This window comes from Mus caroli, unplaced genomic scaffold, assembly GCF_978045245.1.
Source record: "Mus caroli unplaced genomic scaffold, Mus_caroli_1 scaffold_3, whole genome shotgun sequence".
Taxonomy (NCBI): domain Eukaryota; kingdom Metazoa; phylum Chordata; class Mammalia; order Rodentia; family Muridae; genus Mus; species Mus caroli.
The window spans coordinates 42,840,062-42,855,227 of record NW_028227258.1 but is presented as its reverse complement, the minus strand read 5'-3'; the positions used below and the strand labels follow the sequence as shown (position 1 = coordinate 42,855,227).

Genomic DNA, 15,166 nt, shown 5'->3' with positions numbered 1-15,166 from the left:
AACAGGAGGTACAGGCATTTGTAAGCTGCCTAATGTGGGTTCTAGGAACCAAACTCCTCCAGTCCTCTGGAAGAGCAGCAAGTGATTATAACCACTGAGCCATCTCTCCAGCTCCCTAGGATTTGTTCTTCACACTGGGTACTATGGATCACTGTGTGTTGAACACAGAGATCAGACAGTGTGGTCTAAGATGTGCATGGCCTGGGTAAAGACCAAAGAGAAAGGGAATCTACTTATTGTACCTTTGGAGAATGAGACTCTCCGGGTCCAGGGAGGATGAGGATGCTGAGAACATTTCAGAGTTCACACCCCTTTGTCCACAGCATCATATTCTATTACGGGGACGTGTTTCTGGGCTCAGTCTTGGATCTTGGAGTTCTATTTTCTTGCCTCAAACACTAGCTTAGCACTGAACTATACACCCCATTTTCCATTCTTCCCCTCTAATCAGCACAGCCCCAGTGTCATTGACTACTAAGAGGACTACTGGCCTTTTAACTATATTAATAGGATTATAAAAAGATAATTTTAAGGGCAGAGCTTGGGGAATTATTCAAAGCCAGTATTCTCTTCATCATGAGAGAGAAGATTTAATTTAATTATTTATGAGATATTATTACATGAAGGCACCAATTTCTTTATGCCGACATGCTAAAGCATATAAGGCAAAAATAATATAAGGAAAACATAATACAAGGTTAAAATAATATAATAGATTAATATAATGATATACTATAAAGTAATAATTATATAAGGTAAAAATAACCCTTATTAAGTTAGAGGGATAAAACATTTCGTTTGGTGTCTGATATTGTGGGTAACTGTTTTATATCAGTGAAAATAAGTCTGTGATTCCAACTACATCAAGATGGTACCATACTGATTATTAGTTAGGAATTGCTATGATTCAGAGTCTGCTTAGTCACGCCTGTAATTTTCTTATAGACTTTATTAAAAATTTTAAGGTGAAGTGGGGGGAGGGACAAGAGACTCTAATCAAGAAAAAAATAGCCATGATGCATCAGTCTCCTGTGACATTTCCAAACACAGTGACTTCAGGATAAAACTGCCAAGAAACAGACTCACTTATGTGTTTCTTATTAGTTTCTTAAGCCTTGTCAGTTAATGACAGCTCACTAACACTTATTCTCCATTAAGAGCAACAAAAATGGGTAGGGTGCCACACACCCACAATTCTAGAACTTAGGAGGCAAAGTCAGGAGGCTGAGGAGTTCAAGGTCAGCCTCAGCAACATCATAGCAATTTGATGCCAGCCAGGGCTACATGGACCCCCTCTGGAAAAAAGTAAAGCCTAAAATTTACACTCTTTGAAACTATTTTAAAGTACATTTATGCTTCAACCAGAGTTTGGCAAAATGCTCTGAAATGTTATTATTTTTTAAAATTTATCTCTTTTTGCTAGCTCACAAAACCAGGGCTGTGACTCTAAATAACCCATGTTTGAGAGAAAGCTTAGATGCTGTTTTTTAAACACCCGTTTCCCGTATAATGTAAAACTCATCACATACCAAACGTATACATCTAAATTACAGCTTTAAGGGCATAATATCTGTAATTAGACACAGCATTTCCCTACGAAAAAGCATTTGCATTCTTTTTGGCTCCTCACACCCACCAACGAATCTGACGGCTCTCCTGAGAAAGGAGTTAAAGTTGCAGCCTCCGGCGTTGATGTTAGGCTCCAATCCAGCTCCGTTTCTTCTTTTGGAGAGGCAGCAGTATAGAATCCCTTCACCCACCATGATCTGCAAAGGCCACACAGTATCAGCGAGAATAGCACTCTACCTACATGCTAAAACATAGAAACTATGCTTCATTTCCACACATCGCCAGTTCAACAAGGAAAAGATATATCTTCAACACTCCAGAAGCCTAAGACAATTTATCCTAGGAATTTAGCAAGCAGTGAAAAATAAGCAAATGGTGCACACTGAAGAGATCTGGCTGGATTTCATCTACTCGCATATATTGACCAAACATGTAAATATATCTCAGAACTTCAATTTGATTACAATAATCAGTCTTTAGCTTTTTGCCCATCACACAGTGATTCAATCAACTACTCAGTGGCTGATTTTGTCCTAGCTTCAAGAATCTTGACATCAATGCCAAGATGCCTTAGAAAAATCAAGTAAGTATAGAGGTAGGATTAGGAACATTTGACAAGCAGATTTGGTCTACTAAACAATTTTTAATTTAACAGGAGGAAGAATACATAGAAAGTATGTCTGACTATGAAAATACTATTGATTATAGTCCTTCCACACACATTTCTGAATAGGTAGAAGAACTGCTTGTATTGGTTAATGTGTTAGACACCACTCAAAGTACCTGCCAAAAACTAGAAATGTAGGCACTGTGAATGAATTTAATGTTAATAGTGCTACGTTTAAAAACTTTTAAACTAAATATATTTAGACTTTGAAAAATCCACAGGTGAGTGATTATCTTATTGGAGAATGTAGATGACAAGAGAGTCTACATAAGCGAGGAGTCTTTCTGAGGGATAAACTTTCAGAGTGCATGTTTATAATAGATAAGGAACCACACAGTAATTAGATCAATCAATAGTTAAAGAATGCATCAAGAGGATTTTAAGATATAAACAGTGGGACACAGCATAGTCCCAAGGTTGCTGTGGGACTTTAAGAAATACAGCATCAGTGAAGGAATTCAAAGTTATTAAGGTGGCCTTCCATTCAGGGAGTTTTTCCTTTTAGGTCTCTTACTATACCCTAACATGGATTGTATCACCTTCTATGTAGCTCCCTTACTGACCTGTCTTTCTCTTTAGAGTAGCTTTATTGAATGCATCGCATGCTACTCATTCACTCGACTGCCTCTCCTAGACCAGGACCCTCCAAGGGAAGAGCCACTTCATAGTTATCTGCATTTTTAGCATCACACCTGAAAATATGGGATTTGCATTTATTATTTTTATTGTTCTAATTACCCTGGAAATCTGAATTGCTATTTAAAATACAAATAAGATCTGAATGTGTGACTTTTATTTATTAAAAAGACTTCAAATGTTTAAGAGTATTGTCTCCCATAAATTGAAATAGGGTTTCAAGAGATTGACAGTCCCTCAGACAGAGACAATCATGCCACTGTAATGATCATGAAATGACTTAGGATTGAATAATGGTTAGTGTTAGATGTATCTGGGTGAGCTTATATGTTCTCATTAAAATCTTTTATTTGTTTTACAAAATGCTTAAAAATTGTAGCGCCCTTAGTTATATTTAATTGTATAGGTGATGGGTGTGCATCTCATAGTAATGACTTAATTCATATACAAATTTTTCATATAATATTCCTCAAGGAATTCTGACAGTAAATCAAACATAAATACCGCATGGTATGACAACTCTTTTTTAAAGTCAGTGAGTACAGAAATGATAGGGGGGACTTATCTCTATTACTCAATACCGAATTAACTATGTATAGTTTTTGACTGGTAGTTTCCAACATTGTTATTTCAGATGAGACATGGAAATACACTAAATTCTTTGTTGTGTATTGTTAGCCCCTCTCCTTATACCAGTCTGCTGCAAAATCTAAGCTAAATGTGTTTTCCTACTTTCCGGGAAGATGGCAATTTTTTAATTTATTCAACTACAAAGATGAAAAGAAAATCAGCATCTTTGATGGTCAGAGATTAGAGTCTGTTCACATTCATTTTGAGCAAAGGGAAGGAGGAAGGGCTTGAGGTAGTTGGCAGCAAGATTATAGACAGAAGTATTGTTTTCTCTACTTGCCACACACTCAATGCTGAGAAAAGCACTTGTTTATGAGGAAAGCCTAAAAACAGAAAGAAAGAAGAAACCAGAACAAAACTATAAGAATTTTATATATTTGGCAAGAGAGGAGTGTCAGATCCTGTCATATGTCAGTGATGTCAAAGCTCATCTCAATACTGTTCGCTCAAGGTCTACGAAACCATTGTTGAAGAAAAACGTCACTGATACCTTGGAGGCCTTCATTGGATAGGAGACCTTCTCTAATCATAAACAGTTCCTGATTTGATTCTCTTTACATTAAGAAGCATAAAGGATGGTGACCCTATAGAAATGCCCCATGGAAGGAGGTGGCCCTGGGTTCCCCAGGTCTGCTCAGTGAGAGAAGGGTAGTAGGTTTCAATTGATTTCTCAGGTCTTCAAGCCCCCAAGCCCTAGGAAACATCTCTAACTTGTATATTAAGAGTTTATGATTGGACTCAAGGGAGTCCAGAGAAGTAGGAAGATGATGAGGCCAAGGTCACTGTCCCCAGTACATGCAACCATGTCAGGAGAGGAAGCATCATATGATAAACAATCCTGATAGGGAACAAAGCAACTGAGAAATGCTCTGGTGTGATAGGTTTAAAACAAATGGATTTTCTGCTATGGTCAAATGCCTAAGAAAAATGATGGGAAGGCACAACTACTTCAGGAAATATCATGCATTAAAAAACTTTCTCTAAAACAATAATAAAAATAAAAAAGGCTTAAAAAAGCTTTCTGCTTCCATGTACATAATTAACAATTCCAACCGCCCTGAATTCACAGGAGCTCAAATAACATTAATTTACAAATTGAATAAATTAGGATTTAATTATTTTACAGAAATATTTTATTCAATATATTTATAGTATAATAACATTATTATTTATTATAGGAGAAGTACTTTGAATACCCAGTAATGGTTACATGAAAGAATAGAGTTTAGAAGGTCTACAAAAAAGCTCTTAAAAACTGCTGATATACTGAACCTCAAAAGGCCAGTGTATGAGAGAATTTCATAAAAGCTCTATTTAAAGGTGCCTTTCAATTTAATAATATTTGCCCAACATTTATGAGCATTATGAAAAGACTAGAGATGAGCAAAGGTTCCTTCTGGCATGAGTACACACCATCACCCTGGAAGCGTGTTTCTTGTCTTTAGGCTAGTAGTGTGGGGGTAGAAGAAATGGCAGCAAGACTTGGATTGTCTTATTTATTAATGGATTTACATAAAAATGTTTTTGTGATAGGTATTAACACATTAAAACAACTGTTTTATAAATTAAATACTTCGGAAATGAAGTTGCCAACCAAAAATAGCCAAAAGAAATGATAATTTTTATAAGGCAAACATAAACAACCAATAAATATTTTTAAAAGTGCAAAGTATTTCTTGTTGTTAAAAGTATGAAAAATAAAACTATTTTAAGATATTACCTTCTCTTAGTCAGAATAGCTAACATCAATAAATGTGACAAGAACAGTTGGAACAGATGTGTAAAGAAGGAAATAATTATTTAATCTTGGTGGAGGCAAAAATTAATACAGCCATAGTGAAAAAATCAGTTTGGAAATGTCTTAAAAATTAAAAATAGAACCATACGACTCCAATATTTGACTCTTGGACACATACTCAGAAAATTCCATACCCTATCCTAGATATATTTGCACTCCATTCCTTATTTCCACCTTCGTCACTATAGTAATGAATCAACGTATCTGTCTATCAACAGAAGAATATATAATGAAAAATTGTCTGTATATAAAATAGAATACTATTCTGCTCTAATGAAAAATGCAGTCACAAAATCTGTAGGTAAATACCTGAACTTAGGTTGTACAAAATAAGCAATGCTATACAATCTCAGATAGAAAAAAACTGCTTGCTCTCAGGCATATGCAGTATCTACCCAGTAGTATATAACATACATAGCCAGAATTCAATAAACAAGTATATATGTGGATACAGTATATCATGTAGAATAAAGAGCAAAGAAAGCCAAATATTAGGGAACAAAGATTGGCTGAATATAGCAATGAATATATATCTATTATAAAGGAAGATATAAAACAACTTTTTTTTTTAGTTTTATTCTGTCATGGCGTTTCCATTTTTGGTTGTAGATAATTGCATAAAAACATTATTAAATGTATGAAACAAAATGTGAAGCTCCACATCTGTTCTTATTGGCTTCTGTAACTATAAGTAGTTCATTGAGTTGTATAGTCTTTGGCTTGGCTAATTTTAGTGTGTGGTTTTCAACAATACTTGGTTTTAATAATAAAGTTTTAAAATAACTGTTTTAATTTACTTTATTGATATATATATATGTTTTAAAATGTAAAAAAATGTAAATGCCTACCACAAATCTAAAGTATCTCATTCTGTATATATACCAATGCATATTTTTGTGTGTGTGTGTGTGAGAGAGAGAGAGAGAGAGAGAGAGAGAGAGAGAGAGAGAGAGAGATACCTTACTGCTCATAATCAGCATAAAGTGTTACTAGGTAAAAATGAACCTATAAATATTATCAAAAATCATTTTTGAGGAGAGAGTCTATTATGTATATAATTATTTATTTTCAACTTTCTAGAACACAAATAGCAAACACATGAAAAATACATCATTTATAAGTGTATCAGCAATTTAATAGTATCTACTAAAAAGAATTGTGTGATTACAAAACCTTTTTCATAAGATGTATAAATGCAAGAAAATCACTTAATCTTTTTAAATTTTACATGCCAACCATGCTAAGAAATCAACTACATGATAATGTCAATATATACAATCTATCCTACACAAGATCTTCCAGTTGAAGGCTTAGAGTTTACCTTTTTCCTTCTTTGTCACTTCCCTGAACACTTAAACTACACAAACTGCATCATCTTTTGTTCTCTGGGACTGAACAATACATTTTGAGGGGCAGTTCTTACCGTAATTGCAGGTCCAGCAAAAGCCAAGCTAAGCAACATAAGGAATGGTATGGCCTCCTGGGTTGGCTCGATGTACGGCATGCTAAGACTCCTGTCATAGCAACTGAATCCAGAGTGCACAGGTTTGAAGACATCCGTGAGTTCCAGGAAGTAGAGGCTAACCACTGATGATGCCAATATAGGCAACTGCAGGTGAAAGACACAGGGCATGATCTATTTTTGTAAATAGGACAAATAGAATCAGTACATATTGACATTTGAAACTGATGAAATTTCCCCCTTCTCTCATGGCCCTTCTGCGGGCCAGATTAAAACACAGTCATAAAATTCATCTGGAATAACAAAAAACCTAGGATAGCAAAAACTCTTCTCAAGGATAAAAGAACCTCTGATGGAATCACCATGCCTGACCTAAAGCTTTACTACACAGCAATTGTGATAAAAAAAAAAAAAAAAAAAAAAAAAAAAACCTGCATGGTACTGGTATAGTGACAGACAAATAGACCAATGGAATAGAATTGAAGACCCAGAAATGAACACACACACCTATGGTCACTTGATCTTTGACAAGGGAGCTAAAACCATCCAGTGGAAAAAAGACAGCATTTTCAACAAATGGTGTTGGCACAACTGGTGGTTATCATGTAGAAGAATGCAAATATATCCATTCTTATCTCCTTGTACTAAGGTCAAAACTAAGTGGATCAAGGAACTTCATATAAAACCAGAGACACTGAAACTTTTAGAGGAGAAAGTGGGGAAAGCCTTGAAGATATGGGAAAAATTCCTGAATAGAACAGCAATGGCTAGTGCTGTAAGATCGAGAATCGACAAATGGGACCTTATAAAATTGCAAAGCTTCTGCAAGGCAAAAGACATTGTCAATAAGACAAAAAGGCCACCAACAGATTGGGAAAGGGTCTTTACCAATCCTAAATCAGATAGGGAACTAATATCCAATATATATAAAGAACTCAAGAAGGTGGAGTCCAGAAAATCAAATAACCCCATTAAAAATGGGGCTCAGAGCTAAACAAAAAATATTCTCACCTGAGGAATACCAAATGTCTGAGAAGCACCTGAAAAAATGTTCAGCATCCTTAATCATCAGGGAAATGCAAATCAAAACAACCCTGAGATTCCACCTCACACCAGTCAGAATGGCTAAGATCAAATATTCAGGTAACAGCAGAGCTGGCGAGGATGTGGAGAAAGAGGAACACTCCTCCATTGTTGGTGGGATTGCAAGCTTGTACAACCACTCTGGAAATCAGTCTGGTGGTTCCTCAGAAAATTGGACATAGTACTACTGGAGGATCCCACAATACCTCTCCTGGGCATATATCCAGAAGATGTCCCAACCGGTAATAAGGACACATGCTCCACTATGTTCATAGCAGCCTTATTTATAATAGCTAGAAGCTGGAGAGAACCCAGATATCCCTCAAGAGAGGAATGAATACATAAAATGTGGTACATTTACACAATGGAGTACTACTCAGCTATTAAAAAAATGAATTTATGAAATTCCTAGGCAAATGGATGGACCTGGAGGGAATCATCCTGAGTGAGGTAACCCAATCACAAACTCACATGATATGTACTCACTGATAAGTGGATATTAACCCAGAAACTTAGAATACCCAAGTTACAAGTTGCAAAACACATGAAACTCAAGAAGAAGGAAGAGCAAAGTGTGGATACTTTGTTCCTTCTTAGAATTAGGAACAAAATACCCATGGAAGGAGTTACAGAGACAAAGTTTGGAGCTGAGAGGAAAGGATGGACCATCTAGAGATTGCTGTACCCGGGAATCCATCCCATAATCAGCCTCCAAACGCAGACACTATCGCAAAGGCCAGCAAGATTTTTCTGAAAGGACCCTGATATAGCTGTCTCTTGTGAGGCTATGCCGTGGCCTGACAAACACAGAAGTGGATGCTCACAGTCAGCTATTGGATGGAACACAGGGCCCCCAATGGAGGAGACAGAGAAAGTACTCACAGAGCTGAAGGGATCTGCAACCCTATAGGTGGAACAACAATATGAACTAACCAGTACCCCAGAGCTTGTGTCTCTAGCTGCATATATAGCAGAAGATGGCCTAGTCAGCCATCATTGGAAAGAGAGGCCCCTTGGTCTTGCAAACTTTATATGCCCCAGGACAGGGGACCTCCAGGGCCAAGAAGTGGGAGTGGGTCAGTAGGGGAGTGGGGGGTGGTATGGGGGACTTTTGGGATAGCATTTGAAATGTAAATGAAGAAAATACCTAATAAAAATATATATAAGACATTAGCAAAAAAAAAAAAAGTGCTGTGGAATTGACATTCACACAATGCTTCCTATTTGTCTGCCTTACCAGGCTGCTCTCAGCCTCTCACCCTTCACCTAGTGATGTCATCTTTCTCTTTACTTACCAAGTCTCTCATCCATTCCTCTCACCCATTAATGTCACATGGAGACTTCTGGGGATTTTCTAGTTCATTTCCCTTCCCACCTTAAGCATCCTGTTGCTTGCCATTCTCACCTTAACCAAATCCAAATCCAGTCTACCAAGAACAAAATCCAAGTGCTATATCATGGATTTGAACCTTTGTCACTATCTGGACTTGATCTCAGTCTTGGATTCTTCCAGTGACACACTCCTAGCACTCCTCAACTCTGTGTTGACCACATTCAGATTGTTCTTCATGCTTGCCCTGTGGGAGTCAAATGCACTGCTGCCCAAGGTCCTTTACATCTCTGCCTCCTTCATTTCTTGTCCTCTCCTTAGCTCTTTGCATGAAGGGCATTTCTCTATCAGTAATGGTAGCATCCAGTGTCCTCCAGCTATAGTGGCCTTTGGTCCTCCTCAAAGGATTTTGTATCTTGATTTTTCTCAATGACACTTATTAATCAAAATAACTTGGCAATTAACATTATGCTAGTAAAATTAATAATTAACTTATTTAGCTTTCATCTATAAATTATTACTAAAATAAACACTTAACAGTGAGAATCTGCCAATATTATTTATTGCTGAGTCCTTGAAGCATAAAACTATTACTAGCACATTTTAACACCCAATACATCATTTGGTAGTTTTTAATGGCCAATAACAACTTATCAATAAATGACTAACTGAATAAATGTGTAAGCCTTAATGTATTACAGTAAGTAGGTTGCATTATCACATTTAGCAAATAAAAAAAAATGCATGCCATCCAGTGAAATAAAAACTTTGGATTGCAGTAGCTTATTTTTATTGTACGAATATCCCATGTAATGATTGAAAAATGCACTGAATATTATTCATTGTTTATCTGAATTTTTAATTTCACCGGCTATGTGTTTGGCTGCCTTTTGATTAATCACAATGTAGTTCCTAACTGTAGAGAATACCCATCTCAAAAGTGAGACTGAGAGTGAATAACGAACACACCCATGTCAGTCTCTTGCCTCCACAGACATTTCCCTCCCCCGACATAACTGCTCTTTCAGTTTAAGGTTTTGCTGTTTAGGGAATATTTACATAACCAAACCATAAAGATTTTTATGAGAATACTATTAACCAGTAATTATTTCGGGTTATTTGTTTAAAATGTAAATACACAAGATGGAAATCACACTTTCTATTTCCAAGAAGTCTTTTTATGTAATGAAGTGGGCATTAGGCTTATTGGAAAGTTTAGTGATGAATGGTGATTAATTTATTTTTGTCTTTCTGGCTTACAAGTGGGTGATTTTCACCAAACAAAACATTGCATTGAAATATTCATTTCTTTTCTTATCTGTAATCCTTTAGTGACTCCAAAGAGCTGGTTATTTCTTCATACTCTTCCGTAGTCTGGTGTACAGCAAAAGTAACTTTTCATCTTGACCAATAAAACTGCTCTTCCTGGTGTGTGTGCATGACTAAAATTTTCATTTGATCTACATTAATATATTTCATTTTAACTTAGCAAATATATCACGTCTTACATGCCAGATAATTTTGTTTTGGCAATGAATTTATGATTTTAAATCACGTGATTTAAATAGCATCACAACAGCAGTAATAACGGCCGACTGAGATTCTGAACCAAACTCATTTCAAATCTTATATATTAAAACTCTATTCGATTGTCCTTCCCCCAAATTAAACAGAAACAAACCATTCATATGATGAAATATGACTAGTGTCAGTTTAAAAGATTACTGTTAGCTTGCAGTTTTTCTGTATTTATTGCTTAGTTGAAGTATATTTTAACTAGTCTTAACTGAGTGGTTTCTATAAAAGTTAAAAGATCTCTTCATTGAAAAGAATTGTGAATTTATATACTTTACATCCCAATCACAGTTTCCTGTCCCTCTTCTCCTAGTCCTTCCCTCTCACCTCACCTCTCTCCATCCCACTCTTCTCAGCAAAGAGGATACTTCCCATGGATAGCAACCTGCTTTGACTTATCAAGTTGCAGTAGGACTAGGCATATCTTCTCCAGCTGAGCCTACGTAACATAGCCACTTAAGGAAAAGGGGCCCAAATGCAATCAACAGAGTCGGAGACAGCCCCTGATCCAGTTGTTAGGGAAATCACATGAAGACCAAGTTGCACATGTGTTACATATGTGTTTGGAGCCTGGATGATACCATGCATGCTCTTTGGTTGGTGGTTCAATCTCTGAGAGCCCCCATGAGTACAGGCTAGTTGATTCTGTTCGTTTGCTTGTGGTGTGTTTGAGCCCTCTCCCTCCTTTCAATACTTCCTCTCTCTCATCCACAAGATTCCTCAAGCTCTGCTTAATGTTGAATAAAATATTTTATTTTTAACCAGATTTCGTCAACCACGTTTCATTTTTCCTGGAACATTTCTTGAACTTTTTAATATGTATTTTGCACATGGGAGTTGGATTTGAGATCTTCAGTGTCCACCCAGTTAACATTTGATGATTGGGTTTTTTTTTTTTTTTTTTAAAGAGGTCATAGACTTACAAGGTGACTTTAAATTTTATCAATATGAGCAATCTGAAAATAAAGTTGGCCTTCCTTAGCAGAGACACCTTTCTCATTGGACTTCTGTGAATGACTGCTTTACATATAAACTGTGCTCAACTGTGTTAGTAAAGACACAGCCGAAGTACGAGGCTAATGTTCTCAATGTGTGTGAATGAGAAATGGGAGTGAATGCTAAGAAGTTTGCCAGTGTAGTGGAGCCAGGCTTGAAGTGACTTTCAAGTGACTGTGAGGTTCTAGTGGCAGTATGTTCACGTCTATCAGAGATGACCTTGGAAGTAATTATACATTTTCAGTTTTCTTATCTATGAAATTAGCTACATTGGGAGCACTCATCACTGCCAGTCAGATGATAAGATGAAATGAGCTATTGCAAACCAGGTAACAGTTTACTTTGATCCCCTTATACACATTTCTTTATCCTTCCATTAATTTAGGTAACTATCACTTAAAAAATTAAGTAGACAAATCAAGGGATAGATTTGTGAAAGGTGACAACAACGTTTATTATAGGACATGATAATTGTCCAAATTTATTATTAGTGTTGCTAATTACTCACTGTGTCTAATTCCTAAGTTAAACTTTATTATAAGGCTGTGTTCAAAGAAAAATACATATAAGGTTTATAGAAACAGCTTCTGGTAACCTCAAAAACACCTAAAATGAGTCCTCTGCAAGAAGGCTGGCCATTATTTAAAACTGTCCAATGTAATCATATAACATTAGCAATAAACTTCTTGATTCTCACCTCAATTTCCTAGCACCCACTTTCAAGAAATTATTTATTAATGCTGTTTTTTTGGTTTTGTTTTTTTATTTTTTTTTGTTTGTTTTGTAGTGATCTGCTATGGAATGGGTCTGATGCTTTCCCAAAGTAAACATTTTCAGGCTATGGTTTAACCTTTCTATATTGCCATTACTGGTTGCTAATATCAGAATGACTTCCAAATAGACACACACGCATAGACACACAGAGACAATAAGTTGACATGTGAATTAAAATGATTTCTTTTACTAATATTTACGTCTTGCTGTCTTCCCCACATTAGATAATTTTTTTGTAGCTATGTAATAGTTATCTGTGTTTCAGTAAAAGCCTGTTTCAATACCTTTACTTGGTTTCAAAGCAAGGAATAATTTTCTATCCTTTTGATGTTAGTGTCTCTATTTTTTTCTTAGAGGTCATTTAGTTTTTGACTTTTGCATCATTGTTTATGTGTGTGTATGTGTGTGTGTGTGTGTGTGTGTGTGTGTGTGTTACTGTCAAGTGCAGTGAATTAAATTGCAGTGCTTTTTCTGTCAAACTTGCCTTCAAAAGCATCTTTTCATTTTTGAGGTACTTAGCAACATAAATTTCTTTTGAATGTAGGAAAGTTAATAGGCAAGATGTGCTAATTTGGGCACACATATATAAAATTTTATATGCACATAATAGGTCCAGACTTTGATGGCATTTAAAATGACATTGTGAAGATTTAAAATTGTCTATATAAGCAATTATAGATGGTTTATGTCTTGTGATATAGCTAAGAAAATAAAAAGTGGGAGCCAGCCTGCTTCCTGCAGCCTTAAAGAGGAGGGAAATTACCTGAAGAATAGAAAAGTTGTTCTCTAAGGGAACAAATTGATTCTTATAATTACCATGTACTACTATGAAACTTGTGAGTGAAAATGATAGAGCAATTGAAGAGAAAATAAAACGTTAACTTTTGGAGCACAGAGCTAAGGAGAAGGGAGGTATTTTAAGAGATCACACTTGCTGAGTAATGCTGATTTTTCTCATATCAGTTTTTTAAAAATAAATCTAAAGTATATGCCAGTTTTGGTGGCGTATTTATGCAATCCACCATGACATCTTATCTCAGACAGGTAGATTACATGCATATAGCATCCTGGTAATAAGGACACGGCTCCCCCCCTCCCTGGAGAGGCAGCATTCACTTTGCTCTCTACCTGGTGGAACACATGTTGGTTCCTGTCTTGGGTCTATTGCATGGCCACAGTGGATTCAGAATCCTGGAAGAACCTAAGGTGGGGACAGCATCTTCATAAAAAGTCACTCAACATATATAGTGCTGTTGAATTATCTGCTTACTCTTTTTTTTTTTCCTCATAAATCTCTATTGAGAGCCTGCCTGCTCACAGAAGTCATTGTTCAGGGTTTGATTAAACAGAGACTTTAATCTCATGGATATACTTTCTAGTTGAAGAAGGTGGATAAAAATGAAAAACAAATCTTGGAAAAACTGCAATGTTTAAAGAAGGAGGTAGTATTTCAGCTCCTGGATTCTTTATACCTTAGGCAAGACCTAGCTTAGATGCTGTCTAGTTTATCCAGCTGGAAAAAGTAACCTTTGATAGTTTCAGGGCAGTAGACTTGGCAGGGAATTGGAGTTAAGGGCAGGAGCTGGGATTTTATATAAAGGAAAACTGGAAACATTCAGAGAGATGAAATTGAGGTATAACATAACTCAAAATATCTTTTACCAAGGTCTCTTGGGGAATGGGATTGAGGATAGACAGCAGGAGTTCTAAAGTCGAAGCAGAGTGAAAATTTGAGTTCCCTTCAAGACTTAGCAAAACGTGTATTCATCTGTAACAGATGTAAGACACTTGTTAGGTTTACAGTTCAAACTACATGGGAAAGGGAAGAAGTCTCAAATTGAGGTGACCTGAATTCTAGTGAATACAGGGTAGACCTAGCTGTCCAGTCAAGAGAGGAGATGACTGTTATGGGAAACAGAACTAGAGCTCTAGAGAGTTCAGCAATTATGAGTGTAGTTATGGAGACATAACAAAAATTCAGTGGATCGTCACTGAAGAAGAGAAAATAATAAAGATAGTGTTCAGGGACTTGCAATCCAAGGAGGACCAGCTGGGTCATTTCCTGGGAAGAATGTTGAGAGAAACCTGGATGAGAGTGATCAAAGATTCTATAAAAATAGTTTTATGACTGTTCAAAGTGAGATGTTCCTTGGCTGTTTGAGTACATCTATACAGCGAACTCTACTGTGTTATTTTGGGGGGGGGTGAAACATAGGGAGGAAGGATGCAGCTCCAGGCATAGCCATAGGGGTGTTTAAACATAAGAAGCACCCTCACTTTTGAAGAGCTACACTTGCACAGAGATTTCAAAGTTATCTTGGTTTTGCTATGAGTAATACAAGGACTCAAAGAATATAATTATGCAAATTGTTCAAAGGAACATTTTGAGATAATAACAAATTTAAAATGGGAAGTCTAAGAGAAATTTTGACATATTCCAAAGACATATACAGTGGGGAATTTAGGGCTGGAGCAATGGCTGAGTTGGCAAAGTGTTTGCTGCAAGTATGAAGATCTGAGACTGGTCCCTAACACCCATGTGAAAGGTAATCCAGGGTGGCGTTTGCTGTGATCCCAGGGCTGGGGTGGAGAGAGGAGCAAGGAGGGTGTGCTGCCTTTAGGTGAAGTGTCTACCTCCTAGCTCAG

The 15,166-nt window shown here is 36.5% G+C and overlaps 1 protein-coding gene across 1 annotated transcript in view; it reads right to left on the bottom strand.

The window, feature by feature from the left end:
• The window catches only part of Plppr4 (phospholipid phosphatase related 4), a 41,847-nt gene that overhangs the window by 11,710 nt on the left and 14,971 nt on the right, over positions 1-15,166 (bottom strand). The window contains exons 2-3 of the mRNA XM_021158220.2: positions 6,724-6,909; positions 1,637-1,766 (exon numbers count right to left, since the gene is read on the bottom strand). Coding sequence (XP_021013879.1) covers positions 1,637-1,766; positions 6,724-6,909 — 316 coding nt within the window. The remainder of the gene's footprint in view (positions 1-1,636; positions 1,767-6,723; positions 6,910-15,166) is intronic.